Below are 23,789 nucleotides of genomic sequence, written 5' to 3'. Positions count from 1 at the left end.
TTTCTATGGAAATCTTTCAACTCAACTGTCATATTTATGAATTAGTTTTTTTCCCCCCACTGGAATAAAAATACCAACCTTATTTGTTTTCCAGATTAAAAGGTTTAGATTCCTTGCACTTTCATTTTGGACACCTCTACTGGGGACCTGGAAGGAGTAACTTCAGCTTAGGTTGTATTAATATTATTATAGCAGTAATTTAAATAAAATAATTTACTGAAGCATTATCTTTCATCTGAAATATTAACATATAAACAAAAAAATCAACATGCAATTCTGGGAGTTAAGTAGACAGCCTTTTAAAAAAATATGTGTAAGATTCCAGCATCATAGAGAACTTTTAAATATTTTTTTTTCAAAAGAGAAAATCAATTTAAAAAATCATTTAGATCCAACATGACGGTCAGCTGAGCAGGAAGCCAATCAGTCTTTCAATATCATAGCACCGCTTTTCTGAATAAGTAAGTGAAAGACACAAAATTTCAAAGATATTTTATTCAAAATTCTCCATCTAGGAGAAGATATATAACAATGTGCACACATGCTTTTAATAACTTATTTCCCTATACAACTTGCATCCTATATAACAGTATAATAAATGAGCAAAACAAAATAATTAGCACTTAAATAATCCATCATGTAAATAGCATTGAAGAAGGGGTACAAGGTGCAATCTGTAATTTTCATGACTGAGCCACAGAGCATCCATCATCTAGTTGAGTATGTGTCTAAAAATTGGGACACCTTTCTAATTAGTGATGTTAAAGGCTATCAGGACCTATGTTGGTTTTCGTTAAATCTAGTGAGCCTGGGCAGATGGGCTCCATCACTTTTATCCCTTTCTTATAAATATTTTTCCCTTTTATGTTGCTTTCACAGTTTTAAATAAAAATATTTTTTATGCTCGTGTGTACTATTATGTCAACACTCTTCTAGCACAGAATTATGTTAATTGGTTATTTTATAGCTAGCAAGATGGTCCAAACACATTAAGAAAAGAAATTGACCACTTAGTTCTGCCAAAGTAGCACCTAGAAAAACAGCACATCAATAAACTTTCTCCTGCTAGTCCTCACATGATGCAGGCAAAGAGACATGGCAACAACTTCAAAAATATGGGCAGAAGTTTAAGGAAGAAGATACTATTCTTGTTCCTGAAAAAAAAAAAAATCTAACTAGTCAGTATTTCTCTATTGCATTTAAAAATCTCGGAGTTATACTGATTGCTAAATCAGAGTAAGATTATACAAGAGGAAAACAAGATAAAAATGACTGACAAGTGAAACCTGCACTTCTTCCAAGCAATTCTATTTTCCAAGGGAAAAAAAAAGGCACAGGAGGTACTCATTTCAATTTGGCTCAAAAATAATGGAAATTAATTTAAAAAGTTGGCAATAACTACTGAAACATAACATCCAATTTTCTAAATATTCTTTGACAGAGCTCAACACACAAAGAAAAACTCTGACTGTGGTTCACCATCATCAAGACTCTATCCTGTCTGACATTTCTACACTGACTGAATCCGAAAGACTGTCTGCAAAGTAGGATCTAATCATTAATTTCAATAAAACATCTACTTGATAAACATTTTCTTTCTAAAACTTAACCTATGTCCAAGCCAACTTCCTTTTGTGGAACTGAAATGATTCTGATGCTCTAATTTTCAGCTGATTGTGAAAGTATTATAGTAATCCCACATACCAAGAAACACCAAGAGATGGAAAGTCAAATAGTATTACCTCTGTGAAAGCTAACACAGATTTTACTTAGATACATGTAAACCGTGAATCCTAAGTTTCAAAAAAACAGTAGTTGTGGTCAAGTTTATACCCTACATCATTAACAGATAGCAATAATATTTATTATAATTGTAAACATAAGCCTGTATCCCAAGAGAGCACATCCAAGAAAAGGTGCACCTGCTGTAACAATGCACCTGACATCCCCTTACAGACTCTTGGTGACAACTGTAGTGTAACTAACCAACTGCCAGTGCCGAGTAGGACTCTAGGGATTTATGTTTCCCAACACCACTGAGCTACTGTAGCGGCAATGATGATGTGACAAAATGCGCTGAACAAGTTACACACTTAAAAAGTCATCAGGACATCTCGTTCCTGTACACTAGTATAGAAGGGTCTTCCAAAGATAAACGAGTGGAGGCCTGGTTTGATTTTCTCAGCTAGAGCCATTATTATGTTCAGGTCGCCCTCTGCTGTTAAATCAAGGTCTATCTTCAGGTTCCGCAGCGATTTAAAGGGCTTTTTCCCCTTCTGCCTACACATAATAATAAAAAAGAAATTGTGATACAGAAAATGTCCAAAGGGAACAAAACCAAAAACAATGTAGGGGGTTTTTCTCCCGTTGAGGAGTCTGACTTACGTATCATCTTCTATGTATTTTATTAGCGTCAAGGCTTTTCTGTGAAGGACGAGCAGAAACTGTGCAAGGAAAGTACTCCTGAGAGATAAACCAGGTTTCAAATGGAAGACCTGCAGGAAGATGAAACGTTTAAACAAATAACCTGCTCCTGTTGTACTTGGACAGTGTGTTTCTGTCTGAGTGTTGACAGCGCCTGGCAGATATCCACGTTAGAGCAGTGACCCTCGATCCTTTCCACAGACGCGCCCTGACAGACCAGGTCTGGGAGCAATCTGATAGTTCTATTTTAAGAATGGACTCAAATTTTCATTCTACCTTCGACTAGGTCCATATTTATTTTATTATTAAAAATCCCGATATAAGTTACCTCCAGTTGGGATACTAGACTTCTTTCTGCCCACATCTTCAAATAAAATTAGAGCTCCCAGAAGCTGAGCCAGGCTTAGACTCTGGTTTTGAGATATTCATAGTTTTCTATGTTGGGGGGTGGGGTACATGTGGAATGGTCAGACGATTTTATTTCTGCTTGGGGAGCACTGAATTACATGATTACCAATTATTCTTGACCTTTGCAATGTCACAGACCACACAGACCTTGATCCCAAACTTCTAGTTAATCTAAAGATCTTATTTCAAAGCTACACTGTTTCCTGGCCTGATCCCCAGAGTGGTATTATAAGAAAACTCTGTTATACGAAGAAATAAGACCCATATAATCTATAATTTTCTTCAAAAATCTATAGATCTTTTTAAAGGAATGAGACAATAAGGATGCTATCATTTAAATAAAATTTAAAGACATGTTTGGAACAATTAAGGCAAAAAAAATTTGTACACATACCCCTCTTTACCAAAAGAAAACACTCTTGGGTTATAAGTTAGTGCTTAAAATGAAAACATTTGAACTGGGGGATGCTGCATCTTCAATTGTTAATGTACAGGCTACTCCTCTGTATAATTCAGAAGAAAAATAATTTTGACACTTTAGAAAGACCAGAGACATTACAAAAGGACTTAATGTGAAATTCTATATATAGTACAGGCATTGTGGGATATATTAAAAAAGAAAACACATCGTATCATTCACTCTGACAATCTCAGGTTTAATATTTACCTGATCCAGGAAGGCTTTTACTAGAGTATCTCTGTGTAAGACATCTTGAAAAATATTCCTATGAAGAAAACAGGCCAGATGTTGAAATGGCTATACAATGCTACTTTCCACAGTCTCTCACGCCAGCCGATACAGTAAATTCTTACAAATGGGATTATAAACATATTTGTAAGAATTAGATGTGTGTATTTGGATATAAAATATGTATTACATTTTAACTCAAGGATACATTGGTCTCTTATAAGAGTTCGTCAGGCTACAATGTAATTTGTCTCTTAAATAGTATAAGCAGTTCCAGGAAGGGTCTGTATGTAAATACCAATGTATATTAGTGCCCTGACCTTATAAAAAACTATTGAGAGCCTTAGGCTATTAATAAATACAATTATCAATTCCTGGCATCTCAAAAACGTAAAACAACAACAACAAAAATAAACACACACTATTACCACCAAAAACCAAAACAATATAAAAGATTAACTTCATGTACTAATGACTTCTAATAAGCAGTTTAGGAAGAAAAAAGGTAAAAAGGAGGAATGCTAAGAAACACTCAAGTGAGATTAAGGAACACACCCAGATGGTTATCTGCAACATCTTGCCCACTGGGTTTGCGTCCACAAGCCCATCATCTGGCAAGTAACATGAATCAGCTACCCAAGAAAATGTTGGCTAAATTGGCAATGATCAGAATAAGAAGTTAAGCTGTAATTCACATTTGAGATAATGTGCATCTACCACACAACCTAGGATATAGTAGGTGCTTAAAAAAAAAAAAAAAGGTTCCCTTCCCAGGTCCCGACCCCCTTTGACCTTTTCTCTTTTTCCTCTCCTCTCCTCGCCTTCTACTTCCCTAAGGAATTACTAGGATCCTAGATTATACTCAAGTCAGAGGGGTAATGTAACATTTAGGAAGGTAAGCAATTTTTAACTGAAAAGAAAGACTGAAAATAGTAGGGATCATCATACAACTGGCAGGAGTGTCAGGGAAAGAGGTGTGTGTGCGGAGGTCAATAGGAAGTACCTAAAATTTCCTAGTTTTAAGAGATGGGTGTACCCTACTACATAAGAAGGAAACCCAGAGTGGGAAAAACCCAGCATTTTATGATTACTGGCTATCCAACTGGTGGCCAGTATGGGCACTGACAGCACCTATTCTCTGACTTTGGAGAGAGAATTCAACTATTTAAGTCTAGTGTTCTGAATATACCTGTTTCATAAATTGATTGTCTTGGTCATAAGCGAATTAGACAAAGCAAAGTGTCAAAAAAGAATATTTCTAGCAGCGGAATTTTCATATTTTGGCAGTTAGGGAAATTATTTTTAGAAGTTAAAATTTAAAATATCTTAAAAATAAGCAATACTATTTAAAAAAACAAAACTAAAATTTGTCTATAAAACATAAAAGTTAATAATACACAATCTAGTGGTTGAAAATATTTTGGGACAATTTCTGTTTAGAAAATTTACTTAGAGCTGGAAACAAACTTTAAAAATTCATGGCATTTTTTTTGTTATGATCAGCAAAGCAAGAAAAGCTGGCTAATCACAGTCAAATTAGTGAAGCAAACAGAACTGGCTGAAATGAGTAAGAAGCGATAAAAGTATACATGTATCTCCTCTAAAAAATACAAGATGGTTGTAGACCCATTCTAAAGTTCACTAAATTCCCCTCAAAAGAGCTCTCCAGCAACCAATCAAAAAATTGAAAAAAAAAAAACCAAAAAACAAAAAACACAATACTTTAGGAAAGAAGAAAATGTTTAAAAGCTCATACTAATTTTCACAATTTTGACACATTTACCAAAATTACCTATGTGTGAAAACTTAGTGACCTGGAATTGTTATTTTGACCAATTTGTTTTCTAAGCCAATCCCCCTAAAACTCTGTAAGGAACCACCAAGAACACTGGGGAGCTGGGAAAAGCTGGGTCTTAGTGAAGCCATCTTTCTTGCATCCAGAGCCACTGAGGCCGGGGATGCCTTGGACATGGTGTTCCTCTGCTGTGCTTTTGGACAGCACCTTCTGTCTGACTACTGATGCTTCATATGTCTGTTGCCTCAGCTCAAAAGTCTTCTTAAAGACACAGGACAGGGTTGCTTGCTCCAGTTTTACTGCTGCTTTATACACTCAAACCTGGATTATACTAGTTAACACTTCTTGAGGATACCCTATATACCAGGCACTTTAAACTGATGAAAAAGAACCATAATAGTTTACTACAATTCTTTTTCTGATTTCAGACCATCTTTTGAGTGTTTTATAATTCAGAGTTATCAAAAATGTTTTTTCTAATTGGGTCCCCATTCAACATTTTATTATCATTAGTTTTTATCTTGTGAATTTACTAATCAGACTTTATGGTAAGAAATGAGTAACAATAAAATGCAAATATAATAGAAAGCTCTATTAATATATTTTGACAGTTTTGCTATATTTTATATTTCTACATCAAGGAAAAAATAACTCAGAATTATTTCTTTGGTTTAGTTAATAAGCCTTTTAATAATTCTTATATACTAATCTAAAAGCCAAGTGAGGAGGGGCTGGGGCTGTCTGGTTGGCCACTATTAACCTCAGTACCTAGTACTGTGCCTAGGGGCTCAATATACATTTGTTAAATAAATACTTAAATACTTATTTTTAAGGACTATCCTAACCTATCTTATGGGAAACACAATTATATTAAGAAAAGGAAACAGGAAAAAAATGCTTGATTAACCAACTATTTCTTCAAACATAATTCTCCTAGTAATATTTCTTTCCTTTTAAACATTGCCTTGTTTCGTTTGTACTCATAAAAGATACAATTTCATAGATAAACAAGCCCTGTTATATAGCACAGGGAACTATACTCAGTTTCTTATATCGGCATATAATGGAAAAGAACCTGAAAAGAAAAAATATATATGTATGTATATGTATGACTGAATGGCTTTGCTGTATGCCTGAAACTAACACTGTAAATCAACTACACGTCAATAAAAAATAAAATTAAAAAACAGATACAATTTCATAATATTGCTTAATGAGAATATCAAAAGATAGGGCACAACATACAAATCGGGAGTGAAGCTCTCGTCTGTGTAGATGACGGTGTCCTGAGCCACATCTTCTTCTGATGTGGCTCTCCAGAATGCTGCCAGCTCAGACCTCATGTATCTACGCTGATTATAAATATGCTCGTGACAGGGTGGCATCTGCTTGACGGTGTTGACGTCCACATCTATGTGTGTGGTGGGGTAGGGAGCGTACATGACTTGCCGGAAGGGCAGCACAAAGCTTCCAGTGGAATCCTGTCACAATGGAAAGAAAATGTACTGTCTTATATGCCAACAGATAGGAAGGAGTTTCTTCTAATTAAAAAAACTGGCTTGGATTTAGCAAATCGAGTTCTAGAAATTTATCCTAGGAAATCAATCATGATTGTGTGCCAAACTGGAGTGACGTTTGCCCTACAGCACTGGTTTAAACAGTAGAACGCCAGCAACAGCTTAAGCATCCAGAAAGATAAGTGATTAAGTAAATAAAAATGGTTTCTTAATTAGCTGCTAAAAATTAAGCTGCCAATGTTTATGTGTTGATATTGAAAGATGTTCACAATATATTATGAAAAAAGGAGGTTAAAACATGCAGAGTATAATCCAACTTTTTTTGGGGGGGGGGTGGAGGGGAGAGTAAGATATGAAAAAATACCAACATAAGAAAAGAGGACCAGAATGATACATGCCAAATATTAACAGGGGTTATTCACTGGATTATGAGATTACAAGTGACTTTTTATGTTCTTCTTGATTATTCATATGTTCTGCTAAATCTCAATGAATATGTATTTTTATAATAAGTAAGAAAACGTACTTCTTTCCAGGTAGAGTCAGGCGGGTAGCGAATGGTCATATAACAAGGACGTCCTGTGTGTGAGGCACGTGGTATGTGCAGTGAACAACAGACAGAGGCTATTTTCAATTTTTCACTTGTACTACTGCGATAATCATATTTATAAGTAAATCTTTTGCCATACATAATTACTTCCTTAGGATGGATTCCCAGAAGTAGAAATAGTAGGTTAAATCTTGAAACAGTTTTAAGACTTTTGATATATAATGTCAAAATATTTTTTGGAAGGCTATACAATGTATACTTGTATGGAAAACTCTTAACAGATATTTTTTCATTTTAGTTTCAAGTTTTCTGCTATGCATTTGGTTTAGGTCCCTTTTACGGATAAAATTATACAATTAAATGAGGCAGTATTGGGGAAATAAAAGTACTAAGTAGCTTATTATGCCTTTGATAGGAGAAGTTCTGGGTTTCAGATTTGCACAACTTAAATCAGCAATGAGTTTCCCTTAAGCCATTTCTGTATTTAAATACTAGTATTCTGAGCTCATAGCATACACATTATTGAAAATGCAAAAGCTGAATATCATTTTTATTTGCAACAATTTTTTATACCTTTTCTTTCATTTTGCTATGCCTACATCCTCAAGAAAGCATTCACTATGAATCACATAACCATTTGGAAACCTACTTCTTCACAGTTTTGACTATAATTGAAACATTCGTAATAGATTCAATGAAGTGAATAACTATTCCCTATAATTATTGAAAATAGTTGCTGATTGATATTTATCTATTTAGCTCCTTGAAAAGCAGATCCAAGCAAATAAAGGAAAAATATAACATAATTTTTTCACTATATATATAGGCATCTTCAAATCCTATATACTTTTTAAGACAGGAAGCAGCTCAAAATTTTATTTTCAATAAATGAATACAGTACATAAACATAAAATGGTAACACAAAACTTCAAATCTGTTTAATTAAAAAAAGAAATGTCCCCTTATTGCACAACCTGATTCAAGCACATATTGAAAAACTAATCCTGAGGCCAGACAGACAGCTACTAGAAACCAAAGAGAAACACAAAGAAAGCTATTCCGTGATGTTTCACTGATACTAACTACAAATTCATTAGACATAGACTCCATGCTCAGACCTGTGTAAAGGAAATCTGATCCTTGGCATATAAACATGAGATGCATTAAATGCTAATATTCAAAATACATTTATAAAAAGCCTCAAAAATGATTTTAAAAAATTGGTTTCACTGGTGATAACTGGAAACTATACCTTTAGTAGGCCTTGTACAAACAGCCCTGACTCGTATTTAAATGATGATTCTGCTTCACATAACCTGGAGCATTTTCTCTCTGCTGGAGTCAGAAAAAGGCATAATGTTCTTACAATCTGTAAATGAAAATATTTTAGCATTAAAATATGAAGTAAAAAAGCCACTGGTCTGCTTATGAAAGATACCTGAATAGAAATTTCAATTGTTCTTGTCAAAATCTATTCTGAGAAATAAGTATTCCTTAGTCATTTGGAATAGTCTATGGGATATAAACAGCTATTGCTTAAAATAGGCATTCTGTGGTCAAATAAGTTTGGGAAATGCTAATAAATGTACTGTATAGTATCTCAAAACCTTTACCATTTGAATACATATTGTGACTCTCCAGGTACTGATACAATATACAGACTTCCTCAAGTTTATTTGTCCATGGTACCCTTATTCCATATCTTAGTCTTATATTGGGAAAGAACAATCTTTCTAATGATTGATTGCATCTCCATCCAGCAGCAAGTATGTTTCAAATAAGCAAATAATTTGGACAAGAAAACTAAAAGCAATTAAATTAGGCAGAATTATGGCTGCTGTTTAATAGCTCTGCATGTGAAATCCCATTATGATGACTATCAAAGAAAGGCCAAATTTTTCAATAGAACGAGAATCAATTCTATCAAATTTAATTTAAAATAAGTAAGCAATTGGTTGGGGTTTAGAAACCTATGATTCTAACAGGATTTGATCACAGCTCCATTAGGAAAAATAAAAAGCCATCTATCTAGCCTGGAATTCAGACTACATTCAGGCTTTTCATATTAAAGCAGTGTTTCAAACTAGTGATGGCAACCTTTTTCTCAAATTACAAAGATACAAGAGAGCTATTGAGCCAGAATAGGAAGTAGGATGAGAAAAATGTTTTAAAACACAGAGCCCCAACCACGGAGACTTTCTTCCTCCCCGAGAAGCAACTAGAAAGTCCCCGTGGAACCAGAATGCTTTGGAGGACACAAATTGAAAGCTGCCTTCTTGGGATAATAGAAACAATAATAAATCACTAGGTGTAATGTAGTAATAGAGGTAACCTAATCTCTCATAAGTGGCTGTAAGAGAGATAATTTTGGTAAATCAAAGGTTATGGAAGTATACAGGGTAGCTTATTACAGAAAAAAATACAAATATATTTGTGAAGTAAATGATCATTCCTAACACACTTCCTGTGTAAAACTTAACAACAAAAATTAGGTTTGCTTAAATTGATAGATACGTGCCCTTATCTCTAATTAATGGTCAGTGAAGAAAAGTACATAATCTCTTAGTTTATTACCTAATGCTTGGAAAGGTAGCTGTTTATTATCTTTATTAACTCATGTAGCACTAAAGGAAATGGTCAGAAATGCCACTGACCGGTTAGTAGCAATAGGCCCCTGAAAGGAATAGATTTAGGAAGGAAAGCAAGAGAATGAAATCAAGATGAATGATCAGATACCATTTCTCTGGAATTAGTACCAGAGGCTATCTTCATATTTATTAAAGATAACATCAGGAAATAGAAGACAAATGTTGTTTTAAAAATCTGATTTTAAAATATTCTCAAAATTATTTATATAATACTAATAATGATATATATGAATTATCAAAATGAAACTGATGAATGACTTCCTATTCAAACAGTTTACTTTACACCAATTTTTGCCACAGGATGTCACAGTAATTTAGTCAGACTATATTGCCTTCTTGTATTAGTAGATCATCTTGACTGCAGCCTAACCTTTGGTTTTTTTTTGGAAAAGATGTATTTTTTTAATTAAAATATAGTTGACTTACCAACTTAACCTTTTAAATTACAATCCGTGATATGTTAGCAGTATTAAAAAGCCAGATCATTTGCTGGGTTATAAAATAAATTACCTTATTTACTTTCTCTGCACTGCTCCCTACTACAACAGAACAGCCACAGGTCTGCAAGTGTGAGCTGATGGCACTGTAAATTGAAGAAAAAAAGATTAAAAACATTGGCTGTAAAACAATTTCACAAACTAAACTAAACTAAACTAAAGACAAGTGAGCTTGAATAGTTTTACGTGATGAACACCAAAGCTATGATTATAATGTCATCTTTTATCTCCATAGTACATTGCATTTTCTACCACATGGCCTTCACAGATTCTACCTGAACCATAATACAATGCAGTTAGCACAACATCACCATTTTGTAGTGGAAGAAACTGAGGTGTAGAGAGGTTAAGTGATTTATTTAAAGTCATATGTGGGGGGAGGGTATAGCTCAAGTGGTAGAGCACATGCTTAGCATGCCTGAGGTCCTGAGTTCAATCCCCAGTACTTCCTCTAAGAATAAATAAAGAAGTAAACCTAATTACTTCCCCCACCAAAAACCAAAAATCTTAAAGTCAAATGGGATTAAAAATAGCATTATGAATGGCTGACACCAACAGAATCAGGACTAAAGACCTTCTGATTTAAGCCATGTAAGACTTCGAGACTAAATACACTCACGTCTCTGAGATTCCATCATGAACCTAAAGGAGAAGACTGTAGACATAAAAGCAAGTATTTTTTCCTTTCACTCTTTATTTTTTAAAATAAAATTTTATGATAATCTGTAATTGTAAAGAAACCCTAAAGTAGAAAATGAGATTATATACATAGAGCATTTCATTAAGGGACTGACACATAGGAACTAAATAAATATTGGCCATTATTACTATTATTATCATTTTTCTAGAAGAAATATATATAGAAAATGCTAGCTATCAGCCATTTATCATGTGCTTATATGTGCCATGCACTGTTCGAAGTGCTTACTATGATTTATCTCACTCTATGCTTATAATAATCCTATGAAGGAGGTATTATCATTATTCCCTTTGTCCAGGTAAGGAAACGGAGGCACAGGGATTTCAGGTAGCTTGCCCAGGGTTACATAGCAGTCATCCAGGAAGTCTGGCTTTAGAGCTCACATTCTTAAATACTAAAATCTACTGTAACATGGAAAGGATCAGTACAGATATGAATAATTTTCCTTTCTAGGCCTAAATAAGTCCATCCAGAATGCAACTTAATTTGGAACGGTTCTTAGTTTCAGCTTTAATGAGAAGAAAAACAAGAAATCAGAACCAAAAAAGGGACCAAAAATTCTTGTCTGGGTGCTACAGAAACTCAGCTTCTTTAAAAATTAAAAAGACTAACTTTAAATATATTACAGACATGGAGTAAGTGAAGAAGTAACATAAAGCGAAGCAACAGTTCAAATATGCAATGCTGACCCTAGAATAACCTAGGGAGGCATTCTATTACTGTTTTCTTCCTCACAAATCTTCTCATAGGTGAGCATAAGATTTGGATCTCCTTCATCCAGCTTTTATGAAAAGAAACAAAATTCTTACTTGAGAAGAAAGCCTTCGTGACAGCTATCACCAATGTCATCATCATTAAGAACGGTATCAGCTATCTAAAATGCACCAAAAAGAAAAAAAAATTTATTCTGACTATAATATAGCGCTGAAATAACACTTTAAATACACAAGTTTTCTGGAGTCCAGGTTCAGTATAACACACTGCCCTCATTTCTGACCATTCTGAATCCCCATAAAACAATCTGTGTGCACTACTATAAACTTTCAGAACAGATGATGTGAAAGCTGGTTGGACAAGTTAAGCAATCACTTTTTACAAGCGCAGCTTCCTCTTCTGAGCTGTCACAATCAGGGGACAAACCTTAATGACCAAGTCAGGAAACAACAAAAAGAGCTGCCTCAAGGATTTCTCTACACATGCATAGTGTGTAATTCCTAATGTCCTCAACCAATGAATGAGCAAGGAAACCAGGTAAGTGAAGATAAGTAAATTCCGTTAGCAGCCACTGATTTGTACACTGCTTTGTTACAGAAAGTACTGCGTTAAATACTGATTGATTCTGTAAGGTCTGAAATGCTCCCACTTCCAGGAAATACAAAAGTGGGGAAATTGGCTAAATACATTTAATTTTATCACATTACTATTACTGATCAAAAAAGCCTCTGTTTGGCCATAACATTCAGGATTTTAAGTGTTTCTATGAAAGTGGCTAATAATTCATATGAATAGTATGTATGACAAAAAAAGTATATTACTAAAATTAGAACATTACTAATATACATTATAGTAATAGAATTCAAGGGAATTGAGAAAGGGTGCCCTGCTCCTACTTAATATTACAAGCAAGAACTTACATCTATTTCTTCAGGAACACTGTGTGATTTCATAGATGAAAGTAGCTCCATCACAGGAATTACTTCTCCAGTAAGCATTGGAATAATACTCTGACCCTGCACAAAAAAGTAAAATGAGGTGAAGAAAATCACACAGTAGAGGATAAACTGGGCAATAAAAAATTAAAAACTGAAAGCAAATAATAATACCCTTTGATAGAAATGCTTGATAACTTGTTCAAACATAGCCCCAAACAAGTCTACTACTCCCAAACATTTGTTTCTAAAGGATCTACATGCTAATTAAAACTCATTTTTATTCTTCCAGGAACAATTTTCTTTGGTCAGAATGGAGTCATTGGTTTATCATCTACATGCAATAATTAAGTCACCATGCCAAATTTAGAAAGGCTCTCCTTTGAAATTTTATTTGATGTAGAAGAACTCCTGTTAATCAAAGGTCACTGATGCATTTTATATTTAAAAATGAGGAAAGCCAAGCATAGAAAGACTGCAATCCTTAGCAAATAACTCAGTAGTAAAGCTTGGATCAATCTCTACATTTATCTAAGGGATAATCTACCCAAATGCAAATCAAAGTCATCACATATATTGTCAACAATCAATAAAATAGACAAGTTTCCTTTAGGGTTCTTTCAAGAGAACACTACTACTTACTACATCTCAAAACTGTAATTTGGAAATCCGTAGTTTCCAGAATGACACTGAAAACTCACTAGAGAGCATCACACATGTAAAGTGTCTCAAATATGGGTGCTCCTTCAATTTATTCACTGCCACCACCACTCCTCCAAAATGTTGTGCCCATCCTGAATATGCAAACTTTTAGAGAGGCAGATGAAATCGTCATATGCCTATCAACTTTTAGCGAAACATGATTTTTTTTTTTACAATTTTTATTCATTTATTATTTTTTATTTTATGTTTTATTTTGGGGAGGATTAGGTTTTTATTAATTATTTTTCAATGGAGGTACTGGGGATTGAACCCAGGACCTTTGCATTCTAGGTACGCACTCTCCTACTGAGCTATATCCTCCCCCTAAACATGTTTTTAAAATCACATGTTATTTAAGATCAGTCTAATAATAGTCTTTTTTCCCCCCACTCACATTTTACGAAATGATTTTATTCAAACTCTTTACGTGTATCCTCGGTCATTGCTATGGTCAGCCCTTTTTTTGAGTGACCTAACTCTGTTTTCAGAACCCCTGATTAGGTAAGCTGCTTCAGAATTTAAATGTGATGCTGTCTCTGGAAATTTTATCCTAAGTCATAGGCCCCCGTGCATGACACAGGAAGTTTCACTATTTTTAAAAAATTCATCCTGTAGTCACTTGCAAACATAAAACCATTCATTGTTTCTGCTTTTTAAAGTAATTTTTAAATATTTGTTTACAATTGCAACAATCAACACATGCAATTCAAGAAGATTAATGACTGAAGCTGTGTTAAGTTTGCTTTCTTGTAAAATGATTTTTATCAGATGATAGCTATATATAAGCATCCAAAACTAGCACTGATTAAAAGTTGTTTCAGACTAATGTGTCGTCTCCAAACTATTTATTCACAATAAAGTCAATGCAAGCATGTGATGTGAGATTTGCAAGAACTCAATTAGCAGGCAACTCCTTTTTAGAAAGGATAGTTATGGGAAAATACCTTCCCTTGGGTTTAGACATACATAGTATGTCATACGCTGCGTCTCAGACATTTATCACCATACAAGTGGATATCCTCATTGAGGCTTAACAACAACAAGAAAAAAATCCCACAAGGCTGAACACAGAAGAGGCTCTAAAAGAAAATTCCTTCTGTTTTTTCCTCCTTGGACGTCTCCAACTTGAACTTCTCAGCAGGAGAATGTTTCTCCTTTAAAGACCTCCAGTTTGTCCAAGTATACTTTCCTCCTGACTAAAAAGGTAGGATAACATTTTCAGAAAGAGCCCTTCATTAAAAGAGAAAAAAACCTTAAATGTTAGGTGGTAAACTTTATAAGTATAGGTTTCTAGTTTGAAAAAAAAAAATCCCTGCAAAAGTAGAATTTTCCTGGGTCCTAGATTTTCTTATCTTGAGATAACTCTACTAATTACTCCGTAACTAGCAGTTATGTCAAGAGGTTAGTGAAAGTCACCCTGTTCCTTGGCACCCTGCTTACTGACCAGCAAGTGAAAGCCTGGCTTCTCTGAGTAAAGGCAAACATTTCCCCCAAATTGCCTCCTTTTGATTTTTGTAAAAGTTATTTACAAAAGCACAAACATAACAGTATTATAAAGAAGGTTGTGTGATAGGGTTTTGTAGTTTCCTTGTTTATGTTCCTCTATTTTGACAACATTTTAGAATAAGTCATTGTTTAAAGTACCATTTGTCTCAGGCATGCTAAGGAGAACCAGGGAAAAGGCTTGTTTAGATTGGAGTTTCAACAGAGGAGCAATGAGGGTGGCCAGAGGCCATGAGAGTAACAGCAAAGAACTCGCTTTCTCCACTGGGGATTCCCCTTCGGAATTTCCCTGCTCTAGGTTGAAATGCTTTGCAGTTAATTTCCATAAGAGAAACCATACTCTTGCAATGATGCTTCTCAAAATCTAGTGCCTGCTCCCCAAGGATGTTCCAAGACATGGGAAAAACAGCATACTTTTATCTGGAGATTTGATGGGTGAGGAATATCACCTGCAAATTGTAATATTAAACCAAATAGATAAATCACAGAATAAAATGTAAATTGCATGAGTTTTAAAGATACAGCATGAGACTTCAAAGAAATATTATGCTTAGAGCTGTGCCTGCACCCCCAGATACTTTAGGGTACTCACTCTCCTCCTGTTACAACTACTTCTGTGGAAATGTTTGAGAAGCAATACCTTAAAGAAAATCTCATTTAGAGTTTTTAATTTTTACTGTGAACAAGTTATCCAAAACTTAGTCTATGCAAACAGAAAAAAAAGTAGCAAAATATTAATTCATAGATGCAATTACCAAAATCCTTTATTTATTTAAGTCTTTTAGGTCTAAGATATGGAAATTTTCATCCAGTTTATTCCATGTATCTCATAAAGGCTCTGTTCGTGTTCAGGCTCACTCTGTCAAACAAATATGTCTTCAAGGCCTTAACAGGAGCAGTCCTTAGCTTTATAGAGACATAGGCCATGGGTTTGGTGGTGTCTGATAATATGCAATCTGCACCTTACCTGATCTTCCATTCTCTCTGTGCCTTCTAAGACTATCTTCTGGAAATTTTCTTGCCTTTCCTGAGCAAGAGAAAATTCATTAAAGTTAAAAAAAACTACCACATTTTGGTACTTGTTTCTTTTTCACCACACAAGTTAAATGGCAGGCATCTTCTTGGGTAATTTACTTCATGGGAAAAATACTTTCCACTTAAGGGTAGGAAAAAAAAGGTGGGGGAGGATTAACCCAACAAATCCATGCTCTCATAGACAATATTAAATAAAATAAAAACGCCCTTTTCGTCCACAGTTAAAACAGATAATTTGGCAGAAAACAGTCAATGTAACATCTGCATAGTTTCACAAAGGAAACTAATGATTGGCACTTTCCAAATTACATAAGATCAAAAGCAATCTAGGGAATGTGGCTTCCAGATTTCAAATGATTTTCATGAACATGTGAGAGATAAGGAGACAAGCTTTCAAACAAGGCAGAAAAACTCTTCTTTTAAAAGATACTATTTTTCCTTACTATCTGGTAAAAGCCTTATAAAATTAATAATGCTTTAATGGACTTCCATTTTAGTATCAAACTGCAAAGCAGAAAGGAAAATTAAATTTGTTCTTCTCTTCTGCCAAAATTACAATATGTGGAAATATAAATATTACTATATATTAAAGTACAGGATTTAGGGGATAACAATAATTTCCTTAGCTCAATCTGCAAAATTAAAAGGAATTATCTCCCAAAAACCATTTGGTCCAATTTCTTCATTTTACCAATTTGGGAACTTAGCAAAGAAGTTAAAGGGACCAAAGGCTATATGGTCAAAGGCTTACCCAACAATTGTTCTGAACTGCTTAGACCCACACACAGTGTTAAGGGAAAGACACGGTCATGCAATGCAGAAAGAAAAAGCTTTGAGAGTCAAAGTTTCCCAAGACAAATCCACACTCTAAGACTTATTATGTTTCTTACTTTCTCTAAGTTTTAGCTTTCTATTTGCAATGTGGAGCTGTCATTGCCTAGCTTCCAGGGTTATTACAAAGACCACAGATATCAGACTAGATCTATCTGTACCTGATAGAGTAGAAGCAAATAATAGCTACTATTTGAGTTAATTGCACATAATTTTAAAAAATTAAATATAAATGCATCGGAAGATAAATTTTCAGGGGCAAGGTGAGCATGCTCAATAAGCTCAAAACCACTCACCTTGTGCATCCATATCCTGCCTTTCCGGATGATGTGTGTTAATCTGTCCACACACACTCTGTGAAGTGGGAGGTAGAAGCTAAGTTCTGTCTGTGGAAGTATAATGGATAGTCCGTATGTGCTCCTATCCCCGTTCCAGTTTCCATCGAAGATTAACGAAACGATAATTACTCCTTTTTCAGACAAGACAAAAAACTTTACGTCTATAGCCCCGCTCTCCGCATTTCGAAGGATCTCTCCATTTAGGGTATGGTTGGCAAGAAATGTTATTTCTCCATCGCTGAGGAGTAACTGTTCTGTCTTCGGGGCCCAAATGTGCCTTACTCTAGGGCCAAGAATATTGTCCCAGTAAGCGAAGGTAGCTGCTAATAAAGGTGATTCACCACTTAAAGCAATCTCTGTCTTGGCAACAGCTGGAGATGGTGGTGGACAGAGAGTCGACATCACTGCATCCCAATTGTCACATTATCCAAAAGCTCCAAGGATATCTAAACAATGACATACACAACCAATGATTAGGCTCAGCAATTTAAAAAGTCATCCATCAAAAATTCAAAAGCTTTAGGCATATACGGTTTCCTTCTCTTCGGTCAAAAAGATTTGGAAGCATGTCTCCTACCAGGAAATAGACATTAAACTAGCATGGCAGGTGCACAGTAAGTGTTTGTTGATATGATGAGAAATCTTACAATACATAGTAACTTGTCACTGATATTCAGGGCACAAACTTGGAACTCCAAAATAATGATGATCTTTAAAAAAGCCTCTGAACATTAATATGAAATATTATATACTAAAACTCATACAATAGAGCCTCACTGTTTCTAAATATCCAGTCTATATGCAATTCTCATATGATTGGGTATTTTGGTTCCTAAACCATAGGAACTAAAGAGAAGCAAATTTGGAACGGGGAGGGCTCAGCTAGAGACCATGGCACTTGCTGTGGGCTGAATGGTGTCCTCCACAAAATATATGTTCAAGTCCTAACCCCCTATATCTGTGAATGTGACCTTATTTGGAAATAGGTATAATCAAGGTAAGATGGGGTCATACTGGTTTAGGGTGGGTCCTAATCCAATGACTGAAATCGTCATAAAGAGAGAAAGATTTGGAGACAAAAAGATACAGGGAAAACAGGGCCATGTGAAGAGCAAGGCAGAAATTGAAGTGATGCAGCTATAAGCCAAGGAATGTGAAGGGCTGCTAGCAACTATCAGAAGCAAAGAAGAGCAAGGAAGGATTGTTCCACAGAGCCATTAGAGGAGCACGTCCCTGCTGTCATCGTGTTTCAGACTTCCGACTTCCAGAAATGAGAGGGAAAACAGTTTTGTTGTTTTGCATCACCCAGTTTGTGGTACTTTGTTATGGCAGTTCACACTTGACAGTAGAAAACCTTAAAAGCCACTAAGAGGAGGGAAAAAAAAGAAAGACAAAAGATTGCAAGAACACAACAATCTAGAACCATAACAGAAAATGAGCAAAAAGTCCTCCATGCACTCAATTATTCTTAACACACTCTTTGGGCATCAGGGTACTAAAGCCCAATACTGGTGTTAAAACGATGGAGAAATACATTTAATATACTATTCAAGAAAGCAGTGGAGCATTTAGTCATTACAAAGAGAGTTCTATTCTAAAGGGCTAAAGCAAAAAAGTTTTAGCTATTTAAAACATGTAGAGAACTAAACGATTGAATGGGCCCTTTCAACCTTTCAACTGAATGGGATCTTTCAACCTTTCAATCAGCTGAGAAAACAGAGAAGAGTGAATTGCCCAAGGTCACTGAGCCAGGCTAGAATCCAAGTCTCTTGTATATCTTAACCCACCCCAGCGTATCATTCTGAAAGTGTATATTCAATGTGATATTAATGTAAAATGAATTTAAAAAATGATAAATGGGTAAATGGATAGATAAAGCAAGTATAGTAAAATAGTAATAACAATTTTTCAACTTTATGTTTGAAATTTTTCATAATAAAATTTGGGTAAAAAAAAGAAAAAAATGTAAAATGAATCATTCTTGCCTAACATTAAAATTGAATACTTGCATCCAAACACCAAAAATGAAAAAAAAAAAAAGCCAATTTCAGTTAAGCAAGTCTAAAATTGTGGAATCTATTCATCATAATGGTAAAGGGTAGCAGTTCATACATGAACCATGATATACCTATCTTTGCCTGTATGATTGCTTTGGGAGATAACATTTGACCTATAACTAATTTCATGTCAAAGTCAATCCTTTTACTTAAAGAATTCCAACTACGTCTTGCAAGAGAGTTCAGAGACTAATGAAAAGCAGAAAAAATACTCTAATTTTAGAGTACTGCATAGCACTTTTATCATAATGTCAAGAATAGGTACACAGTGCTTGGCAAAATGCTTTGTCGTAAGTATGTACAGAAATGGTTTAACACAAAAGACAGTTTTTATGTGTGTATTTTTAATTTCAGAAACTCATTTAGAGAATATCCACTTTTTTTAATGTGTTATATCAATTTAACAGACTTAAGAGACTACACGGGGTATAAACTGTATAGCTTGATTTAAATAATCCACTGTTACGGATACAATTTAAACAGTCAATTTACAATGACAGAGTATAGAACTATAATTTGAACTGAAATTGTAATGATGCTCTTATCATTAACAACAGCAAACTGGAGGCGAAGGAGATGAATGAAATAAACATGGAGCCATACAATTATATTGTAAACTATTCTTCTTTTGTTCTTCCTTTTTAGATAAAAAAGGTGAATAACCATAAAGGCAATATTGCAACTCAAACATTTCATCATTACATTGAAAATAAAAAACATCCTTAACCAGAATTGAGCCCTGGAGCAAAATCTGGTTAGATTATGGGAAAACTTTTTACCTGATTGTGAAAATCCAATTATTATAGACCTACTAAATACATTCAATCTCACTGCTTGTATCATTAGAAAGAAAATAAGGGACAAGGATTATGTTGAACTTTTTAGCTTTAAATCTTGCCAAAAGAAATAACCTGAGAAATGAAACATCACAGAGCAGTATAGTTAGGAAAGTAGTAAAAATGAGTTTACCAACACTTCAAGTCATCATCTATGGTAAAGAAAAACCATACATACAAACATGGCTCAAAAAAATCAGTTCAAGACCAAGAGTCTTTTATCTACATTTCTTATTTACATGCAGTGCTGGCTACACCAGAGGGTTATCAAACAAAAGCCGTAAGAGTCTTTGAGGGAAGCCAGGATCCAAATTGGGTGACATAGTGGCTTGCCACACTCCTGTAAACAAAGAACAGGGTTCATGAGGATGTACCCAATACACTTTCTGAAAATAATCCAACATATGCAGACATAAAGATTATATTAATTATCATCTATTAAAACTATTAGCACAGAAGTAGGTTTGAAGTTTTGCTTTTTCTCAAACCTTTTCTAAAAATCAGCCATGTCTTCTCTGATTGATATTTAGAAAGCTGGTTGGTCCACTGCTGTTGTAAATCAGAATTCAACCAGTCAAAAGGCCCACACTTCTTGTAATCATGTTTTCTGTTTCTTTTCTCCCAGCCTAAGAGAAGCAGAATCTGAAACCAGCCCACCTTCCAAAACAACAGCTGCCCAGACCAACTTTATTGACAGTGAAGTGCCTGTAACATCAGACAGTTTGCAACACTTTCCAAGACTCAGAGGTAAAGTTGATGATCTCACTATCAGACCATCTCTCACAGCTGCAGTTTCTCAGGTAATAGGCAGGCTGACCTACTGCTCCTTAGAACTGAATTAAAATAGAGCCTAAGGGCGGGCTTAAAAGAGAGGCGTCTCTGGCTTTTTAGTTCTTTGTCTGAAAGCAAAATCTGGACTGCTAACAGAGCCAAATAAAGAGACTATTTCATCAACTTTATAAGGGAAAAAAAGATTCCAAATTTTAGCCCCTATGTAATTGTTTCCTGGAGCAGGTTAGTGCTGGCTAAGTGCACGATCGCAATGTGGTTTATCATTTCTCCCGTTTTTGTCTCATGTATAAAGAGTACCGTCATCATGAGGTAGTTTCCAGCTGATTCTGGACTTTCCTAGACTGCTATAACACCATCATATTTCGAGTATTGACTCCATATTATTAATTTCCCATATACTATATTCTTGCTTCTGTGATGTTTCCATCATGTTAAAAGTTTTCCGAAGTCTGAGAAAGATGGTATATAGCAGTATTTTCCAGTTTCTCTGTACAAATTAAATTGCCACATGTATTGTGTCTTCTTGCTTCGCATCACATGAGAGATGAGAAAAGTTTAAATCGAAAATTATCCACGGCCACAACCAGACTGTTTTTATTAGAGCCTAACAATCTCCATTGTTTCTGAAAGGGCCATCTCTCTCTGCGGCAAGTGCATGACCTCCCTGTCTCCTGAATAGAGAAGCCTGGTAGAGTCCCCCGGGGCCGAAAGGGCCATCTCTCTCTGCGGCAAGTACATGAACTCCCTCTCTTCTGAATAGAGAAGCCTGGTGGAGTTCCTCGGGGCCAGTCTGACCCTGTGTGGATACCGCAGACGCGTAATCAGTGCACTTCTTTCTGCGACCGATATCATCAATCAAGACTGATGCCCAAGTCATACTAGTCACTTCCTTTAAGTAAGTCTGTGTAACCTCGGAGAAGTGAAGTAAGCAGGTCGTGCCAAACAGTATGGGAGCAAAACCCAGTACAGAACTGCCGCCCAAATTTACAAGACATCAGCAATCCTTAGAAACTTCAAACTCCGCAGGCGTGTAATATTACCCCCACCCCGCCCTACACTCTTTACCGCGTCTCGGACTCCGACTCGGTCCGGAGCAGCCGCGCGCCGCCCGCCCCCTGGCTTTCCCCCGGCCAGGCCTCTCGGTGCCCGAGGCTCCTCGCCCTCGAGCCCACAGCACAGGGGCTCTGACGGGTCCCTCAGGGTCTCACGGCGGGTCCCCGGGAAGAAGCCGGCTCGGGAACTGCGGGCGCGAAAGCGGGAAAGGGGCCCGATCCCCATTCCCCTGTGTCTGCACCGCGCTGCCGGGGAGCAGGGGGCCCGGATGCAGGCAACTTCACTAGTCGCCGGGCTGGAACACCCGATGTCGGCTGTTGGTCAGAGAAGAGAGGGGCAAAGAGAGGACCAGCCGAGCTTAGCCCAGGGGAGAGCTTCCACCGCCGCCCCAGCGCGGTCCCGACACTCCGACCCCAAACAGCCCCCTACACCGGGGCTTCTCACTCACCCACTCGCCGCCGCCTGCGCCGCTGCCGCCGCCACCGCCGCCGCGCCGCCGGGGGCACACGGACCGCAACCGCAGCCCCGCCCCCGCGGCTCTAGCCACGCCCCCGGGCCCGGCCCCAGCGAGCGCCACCGCCCCCGAACCCACTTCTCGCCGCGGTCATTTCCTTCGTCGTGCGCTTCTTCTGGTTAAATTTTATCCTGTGTCTCCTCTTTCACCCTCAGCAAATAGTGTGAGAGCACGGAGAGAGGAGAAAGGGCGGGAAAAACAAAACCACACAGCACCTCAACACACACCCACTGCTGTCTCCAGGATTCGCCCCCAGTAGAAAGGAGCCTGGGGCTAGTAGGGATGGCTGACGCATCAAGCGCCATCTTTCACGAGGGCGGAACTAGTCACTGTTGCAGCACCGCCATTTCTTCGTGGGATACCGTAGGTACGTGTTGACGTTTTCGAATTGAGGTTACGTAAATACGCGTGGCTTGTGCAAGGGGGGCGGGGCCGAGTTGCTCAATGGCGCGCTCCGGAATCTTGTCAGCGGAAAGTTGTTGACCGAGATGGTACGGTTCTTAACGGGGCAGGCTGCTGGGCCCGGAGAAAGCAAAGCAGAATTGGTGGTTGTGAATGGTTTTGTTTGTGCTTGGCAGGTAGTGGGCGCTCAACAAATACTTGACGAATGAATGGATTTTTTTTTTCCTTCTGACAAAATTTAGTACACTGTAACTTCAGCCCAAGTCTGGTGAGGTAATTTCCTTTCCCACTGTACGTAGTCACAACAGTTTTGTCTTCTTTACGTGTAATCATTTTCCCGAGCATGATTTTCACACCTTTAAACATCCTGTTTGATAGTTTCACAATGTGGGTGAGTTGGGTTTTTTAACCTTTGAAAATGTACTTTATTGTTCTACGACGTGCTGTAAAGTTTTTTAAACCTGGAGTTAAATCAGGCTTTTGGTCTACAAGTGTGTACATTCAGCTTATTTGCTACAGATAAATGGCACTTAACATTTTTCATCTTTAAAAATCATATAGCACATCTTTATCATTCACAGAGGAAGAAATACACAAAATGACTCCAACTTATACCCTCTGCAGAAATAGACCCCTTACCCATTCTCTATGCTTATGTCATAATGCCAAAAAAGGCTATCATTTATCTAGTTCCTACTGTGTCTTTGGTACTGTGCTTCTCAGCCTACATGAAGAATTATGCTTAATCTTCATGAGACAGGCTGAGACCTGGGACCCTTTACCACAGTGCTTACACCTGGACAAATGAGTCTCTTCCAGCAACAGAATACAAAGAAACTAAAAATAACTG

At 36.6% G+C, this 23,789-nt stretch overlaps 1 protein-coding gene and 1 long non-coding RNA gene across 3 annotated transcripts in view; one reads left to right on the top strand and one right to left on the bottom strand.

Annotated features, from left to right (window-relative positions):
* LOC116663359 overlaps positions 1-20,925 on the top strand; it is a 35,305-nt gene extending 14,380 nt beyond the window's left edge. Inside the window, exon 3 of the long non-coding RNA XR_004319621.1 lies at positions 20,804-20,925. This is a non-coding gene — a long non-coding RNA (uncharacterized LOC116663359). The remainder of the gene's footprint in view (positions 1-20,803) is intronic.
* On the bottom strand, positions 478-22,571 carry C9orf72 (C9orf72-SMCR8 complex subunit). Of its 2 annotated transcripts, XM_014563648.2 has the most exons (12): positions 22,036-22,054; positions 20,418-20,518; positions 17,244-17,731; positions 16,049-16,108; positions 12,862-12,957; positions 12,037-12,101; positions 10,541-10,613; positions 8,635-8,751; positions 6,561-6,796; positions 3,500-3,557; positions 2,386-2,495; positions 478-2,280 (listed from the first exon to the last, which is right to left on the bottom strand). In XM_014563648.2, exons 3-12 carry the CDS (start codon positions 17,685-17,687, stop codon positions 2,094-2,096), a joined length of 1,446 nt encoding a protein of 481 aa, XP_014419134.1. In that variant the 5' UTR covers positions 17,688-17,731; positions 20,418-20,518; positions 22,036-22,054; the 3' UTR covers positions 478-2,093. The 2 variants fall into 2 exon arrangements, with proteins under 2 accessions (XP_014419134.1, XP_032334996.1); XM_032479105.1 differs by lacking the exons at positions 20,418-20,518; positions 22,036-22,054 and adding an exon at positions 22,472-22,571.
* Between the last annotated feature and the right edge of the window lie 1,218 nt (positions 22,572-23,789).

This window comes from Camelus ferus, chromosome 4 (genome assembly GCF_009834535.1).
Source record: "Camelus ferus isolate YT-003-E chromosome 4, BCGSAC_Cfer_1.0, whole genome shotgun sequence".
In the NCBI taxonomy this organism is placed as follows: domain Eukaryota; kingdom Metazoa; phylum Chordata; class Mammalia; order Artiodactyla; family Camelidae; genus Camelus; species Camelus ferus.
Note: the sequence above shows the minus strand (reverse complement) of the source record. Positions and strands in the feature narration are given on the sequence as shown.

Coding starts and splice junctions, on each gene's coding strand:
- C9orf72 (XM_032479105.1), bottom strand. CDS start 17,687: ATGTCGACTCTCTGTCCACCACCATCTCCAGCTGTTGCCAAGACAGAG. Junction 6,797..8,634: donor TTGTACAAGGCCTACTAAAG/GTATAGTTTCCA, acceptor CCATTGTGACAG/GATTCCACTGGAAGCTTTGT. Junction 2,496..3,499: donor TAAAAGCCTTCCTGGATCAG/GTAAATATTAAA, acceptor ATCTTCCTGCAG/GTCTTCCATTTGAAACCTGG.